General features: G+C 36.7%; 2 protein-coding genes across 12 annotated transcripts in view; one reads left to right on the forward strand and one right to left on the reverse strand.

The window, feature by feature from the left end:
• Positions 1-11,904, reverse strand: part of LOC138694288 (tonsoku-like protein) — a 70,191-nt gene extending 58,287 nt beyond the window's left edge. Inside the window, exons 1-5 of one of the 2 annotated variants that reach the window (XM_069817816.1) lie at positions 11,196-11,704; positions 10,970-11,071; positions 9,579-9,823; positions 7,357-7,532; positions 4,629-4,807 (exon numbers count right to left, since the gene is read on the reverse strand). In XM_069817816.1, the coding sequence (XP_069673917.1) occupies positions 4,629-4,807; positions 7,357-7,384 (207 nt within the window). In that variant the 5' untranslated portion in view covers positions 7,385-7,532; positions 9,579-9,823; positions 10,970-11,071; positions 11,196-11,704. Of the gene's footprint in view, positions 1-4,628; positions 4,808-7,356; positions 7,533-9,578; positions 9,824-10,969; positions 11,072-11,195 lie in introns of both variants that reach the window. The other variant, XM_069817815.1, reaches the window with a different exon arrangement.
• Positions 11,905-21,737: 9,833 nt separating this feature from the next.
• Positions 21,738-24,437, forward strand: part of LOC138694289 (zinc finger protein 93-like) — a 47,014-nt gene continuing 44,314 nt past the window's right edge. For 7 of the 10 annotated variants that reach the window (XR_011330882.1, XR_011330881.1, XM_069817831.1 and 4 more), the window contains exons 1-2: positions 21,738-22,064; positions 22,450-22,574. Coding sequence is in view for 5 of the 10 variants with exons in the window: in XM_069817831.1 (XP_069673932.1) it covers positions 22,455-22,574 (120 nt within the window). In the remaining 5 variants the exon portion in view is untranslated. Of the gene's footprint in view, positions 22,065-22,449; positions 22,575-24,437 lie in introns of those variants that run through there. The other 3 variants (XM_069817828.1, XM_069817830.1, XM_069817829.1) reach the window with 2 other exon arrangements.

Genomic DNA, 24,437 nt, shown 5'->3' on the forward strand with positions numbered 1-24,437 from the left:
CTGGAGAACTTCTTGTTAGTACAAAATGAAAACCTGATAAAAGAAGATATTTAATGCACTGTGTAGTTGAAATTGTTGTCAGAGTAATGGCATCGTAAGTTTCTTCACTCAGAAACTGAGTTTTCGGATTTGTGCAGGTGTTTTTCCAAAGATCAAGGTAATTCGGAAAATCATTTTCCAACCAATAAAGTCTGGAATCATCGACTTCAAAAAAATGCTTACAAGTCTCGTCACGAGAATGGATATGATATGTGGTATTCCGAACATTATGTATGTTAAATCAAGTCCTCATTATTTCCAGGAACTGTACAGTTGCTTCACAATCCTCAAAGCCTGTTATTCCGAATGCTGGACCCTGATCCTTTAAAGTAATTAGAGAAGCAGTGACATCTTCAGAAAATATTTGCACGGCTCTCTTAACATTCATCTTTTCAAAGTTACTGGAATTTAAATGTTTTTCTGTAAGGAATCGGACAGGCTTCCAGACTTCATTCTTCTGAATACTATACAACATTCTAAGGTACTTGGGACTTATTGAACTGCCATTATTGAGAAATGACTTCTTGAGGAAGCTGTTTCTGACATTTTTTATTATATGACAGTAATCATATGACAAAAACAGAGGTCTTGAGGAATCAAGAGGGTGCTGTATTTGTGGCTTAGGATGTCCTCCACACAGGTTATGTTACAAATGTTCCTTTATTTTGTTAATATAGTTTCTCTGAACCACAGAACTGTTTTATGTGATATTACAAAAGTCATACAAAATTGTTAAAGATTGGAAATAAATGATACCGGTTATGTTACCTTCTGTCCTGCATTTCATTTCTTGTTACGCTGTGCGTAGAAGCGATAACCAAAATGCCAAGCATTCCGGTATTGTCATAGCAAATATATCATTGCTTTTATCGGCCATGAGTGAGAAGAAAATTACTGATTGGTTAGAGTTAGACGAAGTTTCTGACAATGATTTAAGTGATGCAGGAACTATAGTAAGTGATTATGATACACAGATTGAGGAAGAAATTCCAGATGAAGATCCCAAGGAAATACTACAATTCTCAACAGAAAATTCAAGTGAATTAGAACATCAACCAGAGATATTTGCTGTGCCAGATGGTAAATCACACAAATTAACAATGGCATCTCATGAAGCTGGATTAATGGCGGCTCGTAAAATTGTAAAAGTGTAAATATTGTGAATGTGACTCTCTGTCAATTCAAGAAGACATGAAGAAACGAAAAGAACTTACTACATCATTAGTGATAGTGTGTGCATTGTGCGGAAAGGAAGGCACGTTTCAAACATCAAAAGTTACCCCTAGTGGATATGAAGTGAATACAAGATTCATATATGGGCTACGCTGTATTGGAAAAGGTTACGCTGCTGGTAGATTATTGTGTGCCATGATGAATTTGCCTAAGCCTCATTAAAAATTTCATAAGGTAATTGAACATATTCAAGAATCGGCTGGTACTGTCTCAAAGGATAGTATGATAGAAGCATGCAAGGAAGCAGTGCAATGTAATGACGGTGATGACAAGATTCCAGTTGCAATAGATGGGACATGGCATAAGAGAGGCCACACGTCAAACCATGGAGTTGTGGTAGCTACATCAGTTGATACAGGCAAAGTTTTAGATTCAGAATTGCTATCAAAATATTGTCATACATGCAAAAAGTCAGGGGCTCATGAAGGCTGTGTAAAGAATTTCGATGGAAGCAGTGGTGGTATGGAGGCAGAGGGAGCTGTACATATTTTTCAACGTTCCAACCAGACTCGTGGTGTGAAATACAAGCAGTACTTAGGTGATGGAGACAGTAAGGGGTTTGTAAAAGTTGTGGAAAGTAAACCATATGGGGACAATTGTACTGTGGAGAAACTGGAATGCATTGGACATGTACAAAAGCGTATGGGTTCCAGGCTTCGCAAACTCAAGAAAGATTTAGTGGGAAAGAAACTTTCAGATGGCAAAGGTGTTGGGGGATCAAAGAGACTTACAGATGGCATGATAGATAAATTACAAAATTACTATGGTCAAGCCATAAGAGATAATTTGCATAGTCTACAGGATATGAGGAGTGCAGTATGGGCTACATATTTTCACGAACTCTCCACTGACGATGATCCCCAACATGGCCTGTGTCCTAAAGGTGACAATTCATGGTGCAAATATAATAGAAAGGAACCTGATTATAAACACCATGGTTTACCAGAATCTGTTATGCTTGCCATAAAACCAATATATAGAGACTTGTCCCATCCAGAGTTGCTAAAAAAATGTTTGCATGGCAAGACTCAAAATACAAACGAAGCATTCAACCATGTTCTGTGGTGCAGGATCCCCAAAACAGTCTTTGTTAGTGTCAATAAACTTAGATTAGGACTAACAGATGCCATCATATCATTCAATGATGGAAATATTGGAAGAATGAAAGTCCTACAAATGTTGGGGATTGAACCAGGCTTCAACACCATAACCATCTTGAAGGAATTAGACTCTCTTCGCATCAAAAAAGCAGAAATGATAATGGAAGAAATGGCAAAAAAGGGAAGAAAATTGAAGAGGAACAAGAAGAGAAGCCGTGAGGACACAGAAGATTCAGATTATGGTGCTGGAATGTTCTAGCAATGCACTCAGGTATGAGAATATTTGTCAAAACTTTAAATCCATTTTTCTCAATTGTACATTTTTTGTAACGTTGGTGCATGTTGCATCAACACCATTAAAGATAAATGCATGAAATTTGGACTGAACATTAAGAAGACCATAACTAATAATAATATGAACGGAATTTGTTGTAAATTACTTAGAACCAGAGTTTTCAAATTTTGAATTACAAATTTTAGACATAAAATTAAACATTTAGAAAAATATTAATAATTAAAAAACTAATAACAGTTGATCGAAACTGGTTCGTATTATTCAAGATAAATGTATATTAAATACTTACTTACTTACAAATGGCTTTTAAGGAACCCGAAGGTTCATTGCCGCCCTCACATAAGCCCGCCAGCAGTCCCTATCCTGTGCAAGATTAAGCCAGTCTCTATCATCATACCCCACCTCCCTCAAATCCATTTTAATATTATCCTCCCATCTACGTCTCGGCCTCCCTAAAGGTCTTTTTCCCTCCGGTCTCCCAACTAACACTCTATATGCATTTCTGGATTCGCCCATACGTGCTACATGCCCTGCCCATCTCAAACGTCTGGATTTAATGTTGCTAATTATGTCAGGTGAAGAATACAATGCGTGCAGTTCTGTGTTGTGTAACTTTCTCCATTCTCCTGTAACTTCATCCCGCTTAGCCCCAAATATTTTCCTAAGCACCTTATTCTCAAACACCCTGAACCTATGTTCCTCTCTCAGAGTGAGAGTCCAAGTTTCACAACCATACAGAAGAACCGGTAATATAACTGTTTTATAAATTCTAACTTTCAGATTTTTGGACAGCAGACTGGATGATAAGAGCTTCTCAACCGAATAATAACACGCATTTCCCATATTTATTCTGCGTTTAATTTCCTCCCGAGTGTCATTTATATTTGTTACTGTTGCTCCAAGATATTTGAATTTTTCCACCTCTTCGAAGGATAAATCTCCATTTCGTACAATATTCTGGTCACGAGACATAATCATATACTTTGTCTTTTCGGGATTTACTTCCAAACCGATCGCTCTACTTGCTTCAAGTAAAATTTCCGTGTTTTCCCTAATCGTTTGTGTATTTTCTCCTAACATATTCACGTCATCCGCATAGACAAGAAGCTGATGTAACATTAAATAACCCCTCAAAATTTTGAGTTTGTATCTCAGATACATCCAGAATAAAGTGCACCAGAAATATCAAAATTTAACATGGGTGGTATAGGGAGGGCTTGCTTACCTTAAAAGAGCTTGATATTGTAAACATGAGTTTCAGCAATAAAATAAAAGAGAACATAAAAAATTTAACAAGTTTATGAGTTATGAGGGAAACCTTTCATTACTGCACAGTGAACTACCACCGTTTTGAATTTTGAAAAAAATATATATATATATATATATATATATATATATATATAAAATTTTTTTTTAAATCGTATTTTTTTTTTTTTTTTTCATATAGCAGAAGGACAATGTTTTACACCAATTTTCATTATTGTAGAAGATACAGTAATGGAGGGAAAAAATGTTGAATATTTCCAAAAATTTTACTGCTGTAAACTGTACCTAACCCGTAAGCATGAGTGACAATTTCAGTGGATACAGGGTTAATGAAGTTTCTGAACTGAAACTTCTTAAGACAGAAATCGAGTCGAGTGCTGTGAAATAAAATTCTCTGAAAGATCTCTTAAGAGGATTCTCACTTGCACTTCTTCACAAATTCACTAATCACATAATCTGTTTTCCTCCATTCTAATGATAAAATTTTGCTTGTCATATATAGCTACAGAATGTTCCTAAATGTAGTGTTTTTTTGGAGTATTTTCTAAAATACTTCTACTATAGTCAAATGACTGATATGGAGAAAATTTTCAATTGCAGTGTTCAAATATCACGATGTTTAAAAACTGATCAAGCTCTCTAGCAATATCTCAGTATATTCGTTACAAGTCTGAAATCATTGTGGAGTTTGTTACCGTGACTCCTTCATCGCCCATGCAGTTCCCTGCCAGGTGCAGATGCTGCAGTGTGTGCTGGCGAGTGAGGGCTCTGAAGAGAGGTGTCAGCTGCTGTGTGGTCAACGCCAGGTCTGAAAGCTGCAGGCTCTGGGTAGCTTCACTAGCCTCCAGACAAGAGTTTATGTGTGCGTCTGGCTCTGCAACATAAAACTCTACCTATTATTGTAATTCCACATGTAATAATAATAATTTTATTTATATACAGAATCTTTATGTGTAAACAGAGTGAAGCTAAGCAATGTCATTACTTTCAGGGAGTTATTCTTTGAGATATTTCAAACAAAAAGTTGAATACAGTTTTTCTCGTTTTTGCTTCCTTTTTGAGATAAAAATTATTTTTTATGGAACATTTCATAGTGTGTTTAGGGGAAGCCAATGAATTCCCAATATGCTCAGTCAAATTAAGAGAGCAGTGTATTATGATAATAAATTATTGAAATAATTTTAGTTTTGTACTTTAAATGTACAGAAATATGATCCGAACAAATGTAACATTTTAAAATTATTTTTCAGAATGAAAAGTTACATTTATTCACACCAAATTTCTGCACATTTAAAGGACGAAACTAAAATTCTTTCAATCATTTATTATCATAATACACTTAACCCTTTCAGTTACGAATTATGTTTTAGTTTGGAAAAGTCTAATTGTTTGTTCTTGACTCCTTTTTTGAATTGCCCACAATCTCATCTTTACAGCATGATGCTTGGATTTCCAGATATGAACTGTCCAGTTGAGAGGACTTGCTCTCAACAACTATTGTTCATGAAGTGGCATTGAAGTTGCTGTCCTCTGTAGAGGACGCAGTGAATGAAGGGGTTAAATTGACTGAGCATATTGGGAATTAAATCAATGGCTTTCTCAAAACATGTTATGATATGTTTCATATAAAACAATTTTTATCTCGAAAAGGAAGCAAAAACGAGCAAAATTGTATTAAACTTTTTTGTCTGAAATATCTCAAAGAATAATCCCTGAAATTAACGACATTCTTTGGTTCACTCTGTATATTTAAGTGATAACAGACAAGTACAATACAGTTTGTGTAAACCACAGTGAACAGTTTGTTATGAGCTGGAATTAATTTTGCAATGGCTCTCCATATGTTTGTGTAGTCAACTGTCCGAAGATAGGTCTGTCTGAACCTCACAAGCGATACTAAGAAGGCACCACTTATGAGGCAACTAGGCCAGGACATAATGGGGTAGGGTGGCCAGTTCCTTTCCCTCTCCGTTGCATTACATTGCCCACTAGCTATGTATTACACTAGTCAGACTTCAGATGTACACAAACAATTGTTCTTCCTCTGACACATATCGTCAAGTGAGATGTACTGCCTGATAATAGATGTACATATCAGCCAGAACCTCAATCAGAGGATAATCCTCCATATGAAGGAAAAATAATATATTGAACCATTTTATTAAAAAAAAATCAACTGTAGTTTTATTCCCGAAACTGAGTAAGATATTCTATGTGCTAGTGTATTCCTGATACAGCGCAGGATTTTTTTTGTAGGGATAGGGCGTTCACAAAGTAAAAGTCGCTATAACAGGCAGAAAAATGTTTTCAGGAATTGAAAGGAAAAAGTCCTAGGAAACAGCAGACATCATTCTGGAACTAACTGTTGGGATTGGGTACTCTTTGTAATCAACTTAAGCAATGTATGGCTAACAGTGGTGCACTGCAAACTCTAAATTTTTTTTGGAAATAATGTAATCCAAACGGTAAAGAGTAGTAGCATTCTAGTAATACCAAACTAATGACTTATATATGAGATTTCATTTTGATTTATTGTCAATTTTTTCGAAACGTAAGCCTTCAATCTGAATGTAGATGAGAGTAATTTCAACTCAATTTTGTGCAAGAAATAACATTATTCACTCCCGAAAAGACAACCTATATGATTATGTCTCGTGACCAGAATATTGTACGAAATCTAAATGTAAAAATTGGAGAGATTTATCCTTCGAAGAGGTGGAGAAATTCAGATATCTTGGAGCAACAGTAACAAACATAAATGACACTCGGGAGGAAATTAAACGCAGAATAAATATGGGAAATGCCTGTTATTATTCAGTTGGGAAGCTTTTGTCATCTAGTCTGCTGTAAAAAAATCTGAAAGTTAGAATTTATAAAACAGGTATAGGCCTATTACCAGTTGTTCTGTATGGTTGTGAAACTTGGACTCTTACTTTGAGGAACGGAGATTAAAGGTGTCTGAGAATAAGATTCTTAGGAAAATATTTGGGGCTAAGAGGGATGAAGTTACAGGAGAATGGAGAAAGTTACACAACGCAGAACTGTATGCTTTGTATTCTTCACCTGACATAATTAGGAACATTAAATCCAGAGGTTTGAGATGGGCAGTGCATGTAGCATGTATGAGCGAATCCAGAAATGCTTACAGAGTGTTAGTTGGGAGGCCAGAGGGAAAAAGACCTTTGGGGAGGCCGAGACGTAGATGGGAGGATAATATTACAATTGATTTGAGGGGAGTGGGATATGATGATAGAGACTGGATTAATCTTCCACAGGATAGGGACCGATTGCAGGCTTATGTGAGGGCAGTAATGAACCTCCGGGTTCCTTAAAAGCCATTATTAAGTAAGTAAGAAATAACATTATGCTCATCTAGTGTGTGCACTCATCGTGATATTGAAAGTGAAATTAGGACCACATCACCTGCATGCAGAGTTCTACAGGCCTCCATGTAACGGTCTGTCAAGGGGGGAATATTCCAAGAAGTTACAGTAGCTATCAGTTCTTCTTCTCCACCTATAAGGGAAACCGGATCATCTTCAGAAAGAAGTGCACCATCCTTTGTGTGGAGATTCAAAGATGGCTGCAATCCTTAAACACTGCAAAGAAAAAGGGGGGAAAAAAATCATTGCTATGTTTTTCACAACATCTGGTTTTCAGTTTAATGCTATAAACTATCCTTTATCTATGTTGAGTCTATTGAGTTTGTGATTTATTAAAATGTCAATTTATGACTAGAGCTAGGATTCTTATGCAAATAAATATTTTATTTGCACCGTGATAGAAACTCGTAATTGCGTTTTAAGCTTCAGACAAGGTCACCTTAGCACATATTTCTAATTTTATTTCACATAAAAACACATTTTTTAAATCTTTTTATGTGTTGGGCGAAGGGCTAACAACCCATCACCGTAAAAAAACAGCTTTTTATGAAACCTTAAAATAAGATTAAGGGTGTTTGAGAATAAGGTTCTTAGGAAAATATTTGGGGCTAAAAGGGATGAAGTTACAGGAGAATGAAGAAAGTTACACAACACAGAACTGCATGCATTGTACTCTTCACCTGACATAATTAGAAACATTAAATCCAGACGTTTGAGATGGACAGGGCATGTAGCACATATGGGCGAATCCAGAAATACACATAGAGTGTTAGTTGGGAGGCTAGAGGGAAAAAGACCTTTGGGAGGCCGAGACGTAGATGGGAGGATAATATTAAAATGGATTTGAGGGAGGTGGGATATGATGATAGAGAATGGATTAATCTTGCTCAGGATAGGGACCAATGGCAGGCTTATGTGAGGGCAGCAATGAACCTGCGGGTTCCTTAAAAGCCATTTGTAAGTATGTAAGTAATACATATTTTGAAATATTTACATAAAAGCACATAAAAATTAAGTTAATTAAAATTAAGTGCTGTTTTATGCTGTTGATCTGCTTGTGTAGTTCTATTTGAGATGATGGTTTCAACTTCATTGTAGCACCTTTCTTCACTAGTTGATCTGCAAGAATATTCAGTAATGTACTTTGTCATCATCATCCATAGCGCTACAGCCCGGATCGGGCCTCGGCTTCCTTAAGAATTCTTCTCCATCAGTCTCGATCTTTAGCCACCGTCCACCAGTTCTTCACTCCAAGCCTCTTAATGTCGTCCATAACACAGTCCATCCATCGTAGCTTTGGCCTTCCAACTCTTCTTCCTCCAGCAATCCCATATTCCATCACCTTCCTAGGTATTTCACATTCATCCATTCTCTTAACATGCCCTGCCCATCTCAGACGAGCAATCTTAATGGATGTTATTATATCGGGAGACTCATAAAGCTGGTATAATTCGTTGTTATATCTTATTCTTCAAGTTTCACCATCCCTTACAGGTCCAAAAATCCGTCGCAATATCTTCCTTTCAAATGCAGCCAATCTAAATTTATCCCTTTCACTAAGAGGTCATGTCTCTGATGCATAGGTCAACACTGGTTTTATTAGGGTCTTATATAGTCTACATTTTGTGCCACGAGAGAGCAATCTTGATTTAACTTGTTTTTGCAGCCCATAATAACACCTATTGGCGCTTTGTATTCTTCTACTTATTTCCTCTGAGATATCATTGTTACTATTAACTAGTGATCCAAGATATACAAAGCTCTGGACTGTCTCAAATTTGGCATCATCAAAATGTATTTTGTACAAGAGTCAATAAGTCATATGTGAAAAAACATCGAATTTATTTGTGCGAAAAAATACCGAAATTAACCAAATTTTTATACTGAAATCTAACATATTTATTCACCATAAAATAGGATTCTTAATCATCGCAAAAACCAGCTTTCATCTAATTTTGTAAATAGTGCTGGATGAAACAATTATGTTACAGTACTGCAATATACATCCAATTGCTAAAGTTATAAATACACTGTGAAGTGTAAAACATGTCCTGCACACAGATAATGACAGTGAGTAATGTGGAAAAGTTTCATCCTTTCTGAATTGTGCAAATGTTACTGGAGTAATTTGTACTGTGACATTGCACCAAAGAAATGGTGTTTACCTCAGATAAAATAATAAAATCCCTGAAACTGCTGCTGATGACTCACTCTTCAGATACGTCACAATGAAGAAAGACAACAGCTGCCCGCATAATTTACCTGTAATATCTCCTAGCAGCCTCTTGTGCCAGCCAACCTATGCTTTGTTGTTCTGGTGTCTGCACTGGTACCAATAATAATCTACTGTCCACACGAACACGTACTGCTGACTCTATGGGTTTAGCAGGCTGTGGAGTCACTGATCTGACAGGTGTTCCACTTCTGAACGAGAAGGCTGAACAAAGACATCCAACTTCCCTTGTGTTCTTATCTTCTGTGGAAGGACGACATTGTTCACTTGAGTCCTGAAAATAATAATGAAATGCAATAACAGAAATACTCAAGGGACAACAAACATTAATGAAAACAATCTTTACAACGAAACATAATAACAGCAATCTGATATAAGTCATGACAAAAACTATAAAAAAGTATATATAAAATCACCTTAAAATTAAAAAAAATTACCGATAATTTGCCCCATTATGATGATGATAATCATCATGACAATAATCTATCTGTATTTAACAAATGTTTGATACATTCTTCCAATTGCGAAACATAGAAAATACTACAATGATACGAGTATATCATGAACTTACAAACTGAAATGAAGTAAAGAAATGGACATCATTAAATTTTAGTCTGATCCAATATTAAAAATCAAAAAGATATTTCAGAAATTAACATTAAAACTTCTCAATACATTTTCTCCACTTTTCAGTCTCTCTGAAGACATCTTCTTCTAACCTCTCTTTCTTAAAGTAGATCAAATTTTCCTTCTGCCATGTTATTTTTGGTTTCCATATTTTACTTCTCTGCTTTTATCCATTCCAAATACAATTTTTGGTAAGCTCTCATCCAGCATTCTTCTGAGATGTCGACATTATTCTAACCGCCATGTTTTTGTAGCAAATTCTATAATGGAATGACCAATCACATTCCTAATTTTTTTCTGGATATTTTCATTGCTTGTTGCCGAAAGTCAATTTCTAGAAATATATTTTAATAAGTATTATTATTATTAATCTTATCATCAATAACAAAAAGTAATGTTTGTTACATTTAAAATCTCGACATCGAGTTTTAAATCAATTCAGAGCATAAAATGTCATTTATATAAGTTACACACAACAGTATTACCTAATCATTCTGTTTTTGGAATTCCAATTCCTTCTACAAATATACAGCTGTTATGTCACCTGTGCTGTACGATCACTCTCTTATTCTACTTATAGATTATGTCTTTTTCGTTCCCTCAGAGTAACAACATAAGATCGCAGTGCCACTGTTATGTTCCATGTAGAAAATGGTCACCTAGTAGGTCCTCTTCAAATGTTGAAATGAATTTAGTTCCACTCTCTAGGAGGCCATAAAAATGAAAAAACTCTCAGAAGACAACTAAGGTCAAAGGGAGACGATGACAATAAAAACACAAAAGAATACATTACCTGTGTTCCTCTTCTGGAGTCATCACTTCTTCTATGTCGACATCTTCATTATTTACATCCTCTCCTACAAATCTCCTTGATGGGCCAGAACTTGATTCTAACCTTAGAGGAAATTAACACACATCATTATGAGGAAGGAAACTGGTCTCAAACTCCATAAAACCATGGCACTTCTAGTTGTGAAGCATGGACAATTAGTGATAACAGTTGTGATGAAAGTGTATACCTGTTTCTTTCAAGACATCTTCTCTTAATTGGCCTCCCTTTAGTTACCACATCATTTTCAAGCCAGTCTTCCCCAGCATCTTCCTCTTGAAGAAAACCCTGAGCTTGTTTCACTTTTGAATTTAATTTTCTCTCCTGTAACAAATCAGAACAATAATATAAAGCAAAAATATCGCTATAACTACATTCTAGTAGAGTCAGAGTTAGGGCTAAACTCCAGAACAGTGTTGTCAGATCTTGAAAAAATATTTCTGGAGGTCGTAATGAAAAAAATCCGGAGATTTGTCCACAATTTCCGGAGGCAGTTTCGAAAATCACATAAAATGTTATTATAACCTTCTATTATACATGAACCTATAATAAAAAGATTTCTACTTTAATTCTTTTAATCACCAATTTGATTAGTAGTCACCACCTTCTTCTCCTCATAGATGTTTCTCCAGACCAGATATGTTCATTTTTACGCGTTACATATTTTATATTTTTGGGAAACATTAGTAGTCAAGTTATAAAATATGTTGTTTTCTAATGCCAGGAGTTTGACAATAAAGTCATTTGACCTTTTGCACTCCAATATTTTTCAGAGATATTATCATGACCAGCCAATGAAGCACAGATTTTGAGGTGTTCCGAATCCATTTCTTGGTCTGAGTTGCACAATGGGCAGTTAGGGGACTGATATATTCCAATTCTATGCAGGTGTTTAGCCAAACAATTATGGCCTGTTGCCAATCTAAATGCAGCTACACACGATTTTCGTGGTAAATCGGGAATTAACTGTGGATTTTGATGCAGAGAGTTCCATTTTTGGCTAAACTCCAGAACATGGATTGCACCCTTCCCCTCTACCCCCACCGCAACTCCCCTCTACCCCCACCGCAACTACCATGCAACTAGCTACTTTCCTTGCAGACTCCTCCCTCTCTCGCGTTCTCACGCTTCATCTCGCTCCGTCCGAGACACGCGCCACCTCGAAACATCATGGCGGCCACTGACGATCACGAGACGATAAAAGTCACCCTCGGCTCTCTTTTTGCGCATGCGCCATCGGTGTAGTATTTACGTTTCCGGTGTGATGCTGGGCCTCGTTGTAAGCATAAAAATTGTTTTATTCACCGCATTCTAGATTCACCTTCGTCACGATCATATATTATTTACATTTCGGTGATACAAGTTACGTAATTATAATAATAGTGCATTGATAGATTTCACAATTATTACTCCAGCTCCTGTTATCCAAGTCAAACCTTATTTTCGTATAATTGTATTCCAGAATATTTCCTCATAAGTCTTGATAGGCTATATATATTAAGAGTTAATTTCTGGTGGTAGTATTGATATTAAACTTGGCTAACACAATATTCCATCTACAACTTCAGAGGAGCGGCAAGAACTAGCGCTGAGGTAGTTCTGGATATTTCAATTGTAAACCAACTTACGAATCTCGTGATATGCAAATAAATATTACCAAACGTAGGTGCCAACTTCAAAGGGGCTGCAAGACACTTTGTGTCCAAATTTATAAAACCAGGGGCATCACATCCAGTAAAGTTAAGAGTGATCTCAACCTTGTTAACAATTCGAAGAGATATTCCTATGTAAATAAAGCGGCGAAACTAGCGCTGAAGTAGTTCTGGTGATTTCGGAAGTGAAAATTGTTGAATTTATAAGCGTTTCTTTTTATGTAGATACAGTTGATCGTATATGCATCATAGACAAATATATGCATGGCGTAACAAAACCCTAAACTAACCAAATCTAACCTGTCACAGATTCGTATATGCAACATGTATATAAGCGGGGAATTACTTCAGCACTAGTTTAGCCAAAAATTGAATTAATTTGTTTGAAAGATGAAGTAGGTTATAGGCCAAAGATTATTATTTGAACTCTATAGAGAGTAGTGGTTTGGTTCGACTGGAACATCTCGGAAAAAAGAAGATATATATATATATATATATATATATATATATATATATATATATATATATATATATATATATATATATATATATATATTATTATTACCGGTATAGACCTATATTCATTATTATTTATTATTCCACAGTTGAGTAACAAAATGGACAAGGAACCAACCAAAAGAACAAATCGGGACACCCTTAGAACAATAGCATTTTAAATATCATGGTAAATTATGAAACATACCACTAACTTTATGAGTTCCTGTAGGCCCTAAATGTTTTTATCCATCTAAATCACTGATAGAGGAGGTCAGCTGTCGAACATGTTAGTAAAGCAATTCACAATGCCGCTATCTTTCCTGAATTTGAGATCGGTGAATCTTCACACACGCAACAGAGTGACTCCACTTCTCTATCCATGATCCACATTTTTGTAGTTCAGTTCAAATCTATGAAGTATTGGGATCGAACAGTAATGGTCCTAAGTCTTACCAAGCGGAAATAACACAACAGTTAATTAACAGTGTATGGTAATTATGTAGTAATAATCGGCCAGGCCTCCATATTCCCGCAATAGAGGTCCAGGGCACCTTCGTTATCATATGTATTTTCTTTTATTAAATTTCGTTTGTATATGATTAACTTGTCATCCAGTATCCACTTTACACCCTGGATCTCTGTTGTAGTAAGATGATGGCCTGGCCGATATGACCTGTCGATGGTTTGTTTCTACACAATTATTAAAATATATGTGTATACTTGGTAATGTATCTATCCTGGATCTCTATTACGGGAGGATGGCCTGGCTGATGATTACTACTTAATTACCCAAAATTTAAAACTAACCATTATCAACACTCGTTTTTAGGTTGATTTTTTTTTTGTTATGATCGTCGTCGTAGGTGTGTGCTCGTTAATTGATTAGCAACGGCTATATAACTACTGATAATGGATAAATGCTTAATAAAGAAAATTGTCCCCACTGAAAGTGCAGTGAACGGGAATACAATGATAAATTGGGTTATATTAATGACAGTGAAACTAATGGCTCATCGTCGGGTGGCGATCAAAACCTTGTAATTCCAAAACTGAAAATTTTACAAGAGAAAGATATAATATTACTGATACGATATCATGTTCACGTGCTCTATTTTATGTACATGTCTTAAATGTCTGTTTAAATTCGACTGTTTACTAAATATGGTACTGCAATGTTTGCATACCACAGGCATTATTACAGAAGTTTGAAAACTAATCCATCAATCTCGAATGAAAGTAAAAGAAATCCAGTTCACAATTACTGCGGTAAATAAAATATTTTTATGCTTACAACGGGGCTCAGCGTCACACCGGAAGCGGAATTTCTTCACCGATAGCGCATGCGCAATAAAGGGAGCCGAGGGTGACTTTTATCGTCTCGTCTGACGATCTCCGTAAACATCGCGCCGATGATCCGACGTGTAGCACATGATGAAAAAAAAAGCGGGGTATCGGGGCTGCAAGCCCCGATGATGATCCGACGTGTAGCACATGACGAAAAAAGCGGGGTGTCGGGGCTGCAAGCCCTGACGAGGGGTGTCGGGCACTGAAAAGTGCCTTTTGGAAAACATGATGCGCATTTAACAACCCATCACCAGTATCTGTGCGCGAAGTTAATTTCATGTCGCCACCACATTTAGGGCAAGTGTACGTACTTGCTAATAACCCTTTCTGCTGCAAAAACCGTATCAAATTACTGATATCGCTGCTAAAGTTATGCACGGCGAAAATATCGACGAACGATTCCATGTTCCTGGTAGAGTAACACAGTCGCACATCCAACCCTTTCGCACGTCGGCACAAACTGTCGCCACGCCAAGATGTCCAGCATCACCTGTTAATTTCGCCACCCCTTCTTTCTCTGATTGGCTTTTCGTGGCTTAAGTCCCGTTAACTCAACGCTCCTTTACTCACTCACCCGCCCGCCCGCCATCTAGTCGCATGAATTTACATTAATTTATGCACTTAAAATATAACTTAAAATCGCTTCATTATAACATATATATCCCTCAACATTATTACAAGCGAAAAAATATTGCTTTCATGATGATTTATCTTAAATACCATCTCGTCTACACACTAATTTATTCTTGATGATTGACACTTGCAACCCGCATGTTGCACTTTTTTCTTCTTCGTGAACATATATACGAGTTCCGAATTTTTCTACCAAGAACACGTGTTCTCCAGAGAGACTATTAAGGATTCCGGTTGCTGAGGACTAGAGCATTCAACAATGAAGATGAACACATGAAGAAGAATAACAACATATACAACAAGGACATAGAAGAACAGAATACCACCCCATGAAGAGATGAAGAGAGAGAGAAAGAAAAAGAGAGGAGAGAGAGAGAAGACAGGAGGGAAAGGAAGAGGGAAATTACTCTCCAGCAGGTAATTTTTTCCCTCCACAGCTTATGTTGGCATGCCCCCCCCTTCATTACCCATAATTCCCACCGTCCCCTAGTGACTTGGGGAGGGGATGGAAGGTGCAATCCATGTTCTAAAATTTTCATATGTACGCAGATGCTGAAATACAGGTCTTTAAAGATAAGTTTAATTTAATTTAAAATACAAAATCTCCACACCGCACGGCATTCCGAGCAGTATTGCCTGCTTCCTCTCCTACGGCTGTCGCTGTCAATCAGCATAGTATGTGTAGCATTCGCCTCTTTCCGCCCTCATTCGGCATTCCAAGGAGCAGAATTGCTTACGCTCCCTAGACTCTTGTCTCCATGTGAGCCTACCACTTGTCCTTATATAGGTATCCCCACATTTTTTCGCTTTTTGAACACTTTCAGTTTACTATAAACCATGATAAAATAACCACAAATGATAACTTCACTATAAAATACACTGAAAACAAGAGCGCAGAAGTTCAGACAGATTTCTTCTCGAAACAACTTTCTTACACGTAAACACGATTTCAAACCGAAACAATCAAATGAAGAACAGACAGCGATAAGCGACATCTATACAGGTTAACCAATGCATAAATATCTCTCTTTAAGAAATTAATTACCTCCAAGGCGCGAAATACGAACATACAAAATTTTATTGTGTGAACTGTCAAACCATTATGGCCACGCCCCACCATGTATTTTATAAACAATGATATAAACAATTTATGAGCACAGTAATATATGTGTATCATATATCATTGGAAAGGGGAAATTTTGTAGATTATGAATAAATAAAAAACAAAAAATTGAAAATTTGAAGATTTCCACCTTTCCGTACCCCCTTGTTTAATTATTTTAATTAATACTAAGATGCACTGTTCGTGTTAGAGCTATGCATTAAAACTGGATCATACATAAATGAAAGAAGTACAGGTAAAGTTATTAAAATAATGCTGTAGGCGCATTTAACTATTCTGTTTGTAATTAAGTATAACTGAAAAAATATTGTTACTACGTAAAAACTGAATAGAAAATACATGTAAGTTAATATAAATTCACAGTTATATGAACATGTAAAGATCTCTTGAAATACATAAAACATTTATAAAACTTATATACAGACTATGAAAACAAAATGTCAGACTCATGAGTATATCATTATAATGCCGCTAATAACTTTGAAACAAAGCATCACTTTGCAAAAAATAACATTGAACAAAATGTCACGACAAAATAATCATATCACCGCCCGATTGCTGTTATTGTATCATGCGCATGCGCAAACCCACGACGTAGAGGAGAAAATATCAGTCACAGAGTACTGAATCAACACCACTGAATACGGAGCAGATTTCGATAGCGATATTTTGTCACAGATATTTCGCGTCGTCAGTCACAAGTTTATCTGTGACAAAATATCGGTTTGTGAAATATCGGCCATCTCTAAGCGGGAGTAAGAGGCTGTTTGCCCGACTCTAGTGTAAGGGCGATCTCCTCGTGACTGCCATCTGTGCTGCTGGGAAGAGTGTTTCCGTCTGTTGGCAACTGCTACTGAATTCACAACGATATAGCGATCTTTCCTAGAAACAAAATCGATTTCTTACTAGATAAAAATAAAAAAAATGGAGAAGGAAGATTCTATTCTTTTTATCTTAAGCATTTAGTGAGTGAACTTACTGTTATTGAACATCTTCCACTCTGTATAAATTTTTGTACCACCTTTCACAGTTGAGATGCAGCTCTTTGCTTGTTTCATTCTGTATGAACTGAAACAACCCAGAACTCACCACGTGGAAGTGGCTGCATGTCGAGTTCCGCCCTGCCCATCCCAACCTCCCTACCATTGGGCAAGTGCAATCGAGTATTTATTTTTTGTGGTTTGCAATTAACATTCATATTCTTAGACTTGAATCAATATTTACTTTTCCATTTTATATTTTTTTGTCTCTTTTATAAAAGTCACTTTTGGAATGATAGAGAAAGACTTTCACTAAAAATTTGGTATATATATATATATATATATATATATATATATATATATATATAATATGTTTTATTTAACGACGCTCGCAACTGCAGAGGTTATATCAGCGTCGCCGGATGTGCCGGAATTTTGTCCCGCAGGAGTTCTTTTACATGCCAGTAAATCTACTGACATGAGCCTGTCGCATTTAAGCACACTTAAATGCCATCGACCTGGCCCGGGATCGAACCTGCAACCTTGGGCATAGAAGGCCAGCGCTATACCAACTCGCCAACCAGGTCGACTATATATATGGATGTTTAACATAATAATAATAGTAATAATTAAATAAATAGATTTGATTCTTACCTCCTTTATTTTGGCGACAGCAGCCGCGGAAGGAGCTCCCCTACTTCCGCCCGCCCCCGCGTCTAGACGATGGTCCCGGTTGATCATCGTCATTATCGAAAGGTTTAGTTAGTTCCCGAATTTTGTCCAAAATCATTATTGTATGCTTCTGACCCTTCAGCCATGCGTCGATGTACTCCTGGTCGTCGTCGTCTTCCGACTCAGAGGAGTGCAAGGGCCTCTGGCGCCTCGCGTCCTTTTTACTCGGAGGAAGAGGACGATGACGATCCCATGGAGCAGCGTCGGTACGCTGTCCGGGAGTCTTGTGTTTGCTCTTGCCCGGGGTTGCTGTGCCTTTCCCCTTCGTCTCTTGAGATTCAGGGGGGGGGGGAGGTCAAATGCCACCGTCTTCTGCGGGCGATCGGGATCCCGATCTTCTTTTTGATCTTTCTTGCGGATAGAACGGGGGGGGGGGGAGGTGGAGGTGAAGGTGGAGGTGAAGGTGAAGGTGAAGGTGAAGGTGGCGGTGGGGATGGGAATGCAGGTGATTTTGATGAGGAAGGTAATGGGGATGGGGGGAATGACTGTCGTTTGGCTGTGATTATTGGTGTAGGGGGTGCGTAATAGTATTTAAATTGTGTGACATACCGGGGGTGTTCTGATTGTGACGACGTGGGTGAGGAGGGAGTTGGATCAGGAATCTTGGAATCATTCCTGTCCGCTAGGCTACGACTATTCCATAGACAATAGCCTCCTATTCCCACCGTCCCAAGCATCGTCACAATTCTGACCAATTCTGGTCTCCCTAAGGAGAACCGCGTTGCGCCTCTCGAAAATTCTCGGCGTCCCGCAATCGCAGATACTCCTTTTAAAACCGAAAGCGCCGTTCGCATCATTTCTCACTTTTTCATAGAAAATAGCAAACCACAGTGTTTCCATGGAAACGATATGTCTTGTCGCGTCTGTCGGCCATTGTTGATGACGTCGGACGACAATACCCAAACGCGCGAGTACGTTGAAATACCGATACAATAAAAGATGTGAACGTTTTCACGTCTTCTATCTTTAAGATATTATTATTCACTTCGTTCATACTTAAAAAATTGATTGCTATTTTATAGCTAGACGAGTACTAAATGCTGACACACAAACATGTAGAAATTATAATATTTTATTAGAAAGCAATCTGCCTACTATCCACTGGATAGCATACAAAAGTCCATTTCGTTTATGTTGACGCAGACGGTTAGAAAGAAAAAGTTTTTCTTACCAATAACCTGCTTCCATCCCTATTGAAAAACAATGCAAAATCCTCATTAAGGCCACCGGCGTGGCTCAGTCGGTTAAGGCGCTTGTCTGCTGGTCTGAAGTTGCGTTCGGGTGCGGGTTCGATCCCCGCTTGGGCTGATTACCTGGTTGGGTTTTTCCGAGGTTTTCCCCAGCCGTAATGTAAATGCAAGGTAATCTATGGCAAGTCCTCGGCCTCATCTCGCCAAATATCATGTCGCTATCACCAATCTCATCGATGCTAAATAACCTAGGAGTTGATACAGCGTCGTTAAATAGCCAACTAAAATAAAAATAAATCCTCATTAAGGTTAGAATTTTCCGAAATAACTAGGCGCTGTCAGTCAGCTGATGGTTATCAGGTGATCGCATTGTAAGTTATTTTACGTTTTGAATTGAAATAGAATACGAAAGTGCATAGGGTATGTGCTGTATACTTTTTCATTCCGTACCGGTAGTTTATATTGTGCGTGTGATTTTTAAAGCCGATGTTGAAAAAAAAAAACGAAAAAAACATTACAGTCAATTGGTGGAATGGCTCCGGCACTTTTGGGGCTACATACCAGGAGTTTCCTCCCTCCCCCTAATTACCCCATGATACGGTATATGCCGAAAGGTTTACGGCTACGGCAACGATTGGTGGAAATGAGAGGATGAGAATTTCCTTCTCTTTCCAAAAATCTGTGCCAATATAAACTAACTGAACTGTACGTAAGTCAAAAATAGTAACGACGAATTTAAATTGGCATATTTATTTAATCAGCGTATAGGCCTTATTCGAAATTGTGTTTTCATCGGAAAATCCTTATGAGCTATAGGTTACCGTACATACCTACATGATAAAAACGGAATAATTGTAAATGTGTTGTAATAGGAAATTAACTGCGGTATGTAATATTTTGTGACGAAGGCATAGAGCAAATACAAATTCTTAAATTATATTCAGTTAAATTCGAATAAATAATTATATATATTAACCAACGAGTTAGAAAGAGAAGACTATAGAGTGGCCATGTTGTCCTGTACAGCGCTCTTTGCGGTGCCACCGCGAAACACGGCAGATCTGAGCTAAGCGCCCACCTTTGTAAAAATTCGTCTGCTTACAATGTTGTATAACGGAGGTAAGAAGTACAAAAAAACGAAGAAAAAACATGCCTGTTGTGTGTGCTGCATATAATTGCAATGTCAAAAGGAAAAAGACAACTGATATATCATATTTCATATAAATTTTATGAAGTTAAGTCCATAGTTTTGTTAATTTGCAGCATTTTTTTTTCATGCATAAATGTGTAACAACGCCCGGCATAAACAAAATAAATGGTTCACTGGTAATGTACTTAAACTAAATACAGATAAAACCAATACAATTCCGTTTCAGACCCAGTGAAAAACAAATAGCAATACAATATTAAAACTGTATTTCGACACCGGCATCCTTTATTTCTGCTCCTTCTGTCCTTACTGCTTATACAAGAAGACGATGAGCTGTAGCTTATAAGAAGTAGGCCTATTTCGAAGACAAACGATTAATCAAATAAATGGTTCACTAGTAATAAAGTTAAACTAAATACGGATAAAACCGCTACAATTCCGTTTCAAACCTAGTAATAGCAATCAAATATTAAAATTGTATTTCGACACTCGCATCCAAAATAACGCAAAACTCTGGGATAGGTCGTATTGTTGTTAGTATTTTGACTGGAAGGACATGAAAGAACATAATTGAGCACCCACGTGCAATAATGGGGGTAAGTATGAATATATTTCGTAACTACTTACCCCATTATTGTACGTGGGTGCTCAATTATACACTAATAATTATCTGTGGTGCCACAGCCCTTGAAAGGCTCATACAGACCAGCCGGCTGTTGGCCTCACGTTCACATTTCGATAATAATTATAGCCTACTTTACTGTAACAAAAAAACTGAAAGCGTGTTTTGTCATGTTTCACCCACGTTACAAGCTTGGAGGTAAAGGTTGTTTACTATACAGATAGGGCCTACTTTCATTCTATATCTTATGGTATAGTAAATAGTTTTACAACGTATAGAGACTGGAAAAACAATTTAATAAAATCATTCGAATCATACTCGTTCATTTTATAGGCAATCTTGCAGGTCGCATTTAAAATAACCTAGGAATATTAACATTTTCTTCAGTATATTTGCTAGGACTTCTTGTCATACTACATGATAATTTTGCTTAGGTTATTCTTTTAAGCATTCCTTCTAGGAATAGCTCAAGTGTTTTAAATTTAGCGTACATAAGTTTAGATTAAGTTCCTAGCACGTATTTGACGAAATACTAGGTTTTTCCGCTTCAGTGTAACTGATTTATGCAAACGAAATTAAGACAGCTGACGATTCTAATGTCAGTTATCACTACACCCACTGTGTTTTGGGCGCATAAATTCATTACCGACGGTCGTTCAATTTTCTTCAAACATGGCGGCGCAATGACCACTCTATATCTTTCTCTTTCTAACTCGTTGATATTAACACAACCATCTTTATTCATCGCTAGACCTTCAGAATGTGTAATTTGTACAAACTGTACAAGCAACGAACATGGTGAGCGCTGGATTGTGTGGTTCTGTATTTGTGTTTAGAAGGATTCTGCCGTTTATTTATGAATGAAAGTATTGTTGATAATGATTGTCATTTTCGTTCAAACGAAACTTTTGTCAAGTACAGCTTTGCGAACATTATTGGATAAAGTAGTAGTTAATATCTCATCTGGTCTTATCTTATCTTCGAAAGTGGTTAGGTATCATGCAATGTAATAGTGTAGTACTTTCCATAAATTCAGACATAAAAGTTAAAATTGCTGATTAAGTTCATAATATTATAATGTTAAGCAAAAACAATAGTGTTTAGGCGCTTTTATCCCCTTGCAAAGTGCATTAAGGTATGTAGAAGTAATTGTCAATGAACCACGTGTATGCTATACTATCATATAATCTATTTAATTCTATTATGATTGCTTCATAATTTTATAAGTTAAAAGTTCACTGGATGGAGCAGACATTATTACATTCCATTTTTTGTTATGTCGTTCCTATGCCTGTAAAATTAAAATCCTATTCTGCTTATTTTTTTAGCACTGGACTGTAAAATGTTACTGCCTTTTGAAGGGCTTATTTAGATGCCTAAAAGTTGATTTTTCACTGCCTAAACATCCGTTTTCTAAGTCATAACGTTAATCATTAAATATATTAACATAAATAATACCGGTACATGTGTTAGACTAACAAATAACAATAATATTAACATTTGTATTTGTTTTGTCATAGTTGCGATGGCTTGGGTGAAAGTTGAAACTGACTTCAGCAGTGACTCAGAAGAAGATTCCCTACTGGATTATGAAACAACGAAACAGGAAAATGATCCGCTTGCAGTAGTAAAATGCGAAATTGTGGTGAGTTGGAATTGTAATAGTGAACGTTGCAATTGAAGGCTAGCCTTAGTGGTAAGAGTTTAAAATATTAATCATTTTGCGCCAACGTAATATCACAGTAAAGTATATACAGTCACGAAGCTCAATACGAATAAATATGCATCCATAGATAGTTGCTAACCACTAGGATCGCTAATATCGCCTCATTACAGACAATGTGAATTAGTACCGGCACAGTCTATTGTTTCTAATACCCTCACAACTCAAGCTTCGTGACTGTATATACAGTCTAGCACATACAGTTACGAAGCTCAATACGTAGGGGATTGCTATGTCATATTAAGTTTGGATAGAGACGATCTGGATCTATGTTTTTCGACACAATTACGAAAATTATTCTCCTAAGAATACTTTCACTATAAAATATTTATTTGTGAAAAATGCTTAAAAAAGTAAAATAATAAATTCCAGGAGAATACCTCTTGGCCCAGTGTAATTGATGCCGAGGCTTGGTACCGGGCCGCGGCATGGCGATTGAGAAACAGTTGCATAATGTGTGGCTTTTAGGGAGATGTGGTTACGACTTGTCCCTCTGCCCCTGTCGGCAAATAAGTCTGACTAAATTTCTTGTAGGTACTGAAACCTCCATCAGGGGGTACCTATGTTCCAGCATCGAAATGGTGGATTAAGGGGTTAGGTACAGCTTACAGCAGTAAAATTTTTGGAAATATTCAACATTTTTCTCCTCCATTACTGTATTCTGCACAAAAATGAAAATTGGTGTGTGTGTAAAACACTGTCCTGCTATATGAAAATAACTATTTTTACGATTTAAAAGAATTATGTATATTTTTTTTTTTTCCAAAATTCAAAACTGTGGCAGTTCACTGTGCAGTGATGAAGCGTTTCCCTCATAACTCATAACATTGTTAACTTTTTTAAGTTCTCTCGCTTTTATTTTATTGCTGAAATGCATGTTTACAATATCATGCTCTTTCAACTACATTTCTTAATAAATAATATATATAGGCCTATATTTTTTTATTTTGTGTTAAAAGAAAATAAATACTAATATTTGATCATTTTATTTAAATTAATTTATTTTTTATCAGACAATCTAACAAAGTTGGAGAAGTGATCTTGCATCATATTGTAGATATGACATGCATTTACCACTGCTCGACAACAAGCTTCCTGTTTGCTTCAACTTTGCATCCCAGGCCATTATTCTCTTATAGTCAGGAATGGGATCATGTCTTTGAAGGTTGTATTCCCGACGAAATCGGCGTTGAACATGCTTCACAGACTTTGTTTCTGCTAACCAAAAAACACACGAGATTTTCTGCTGATCAGTCCACATGGCTGATTTTACAGAATTTGCTGCTATTTATTTATTTCTCCATAGCAACCATTGTTACATAAATTGCAAGATCTGCACTACCAAACCTGAATAAGCTTAGATAGGCCTATATTTCTCTTTGCCATATATATTTGGAGTTATAACCATTTATTTTATTGGTGTTTTAAGCGGGACACGGTGTACATACATGTGTTTGTGGTTGAAGAAGTTACCATTAATTTAAAAGTTGTTTGTTTTCTTCAAATCTACAAAAAAAAAAAAAAAATCGCAGTGAATACTAAAACACTTGAATCTATGAATTTTTTGTAGATCGATAATATAATTTCACAGATCAGCAGTTGAAAAATGCTGGTATTGTTAACGCATTAACACTGCTGACTGATAATGGGTTTTCTCTATTTACATTTTGGCTTTCAGGAAGAACCTCTACCATCTGAATATCATTTATTCTTGGTCTTCCCGATTTCATTTTATCATGAACTGAACCAATTCCTTCAGACTTCTTAATTCAATAATGTATGATA

Source organism: Periplaneta americana, chromosome 2 (assembly GCF_040183065.1).
Source record: "Periplaneta americana isolate PAMFEO1 chromosome 2, P.americana_PAMFEO1_priV1, whole genome shotgun sequence".
Lineage (NCBI taxonomy): Eukaryota > Metazoa > Arthropoda > Insecta > Blattodea > Blattidae > Periplaneta > Periplaneta americana.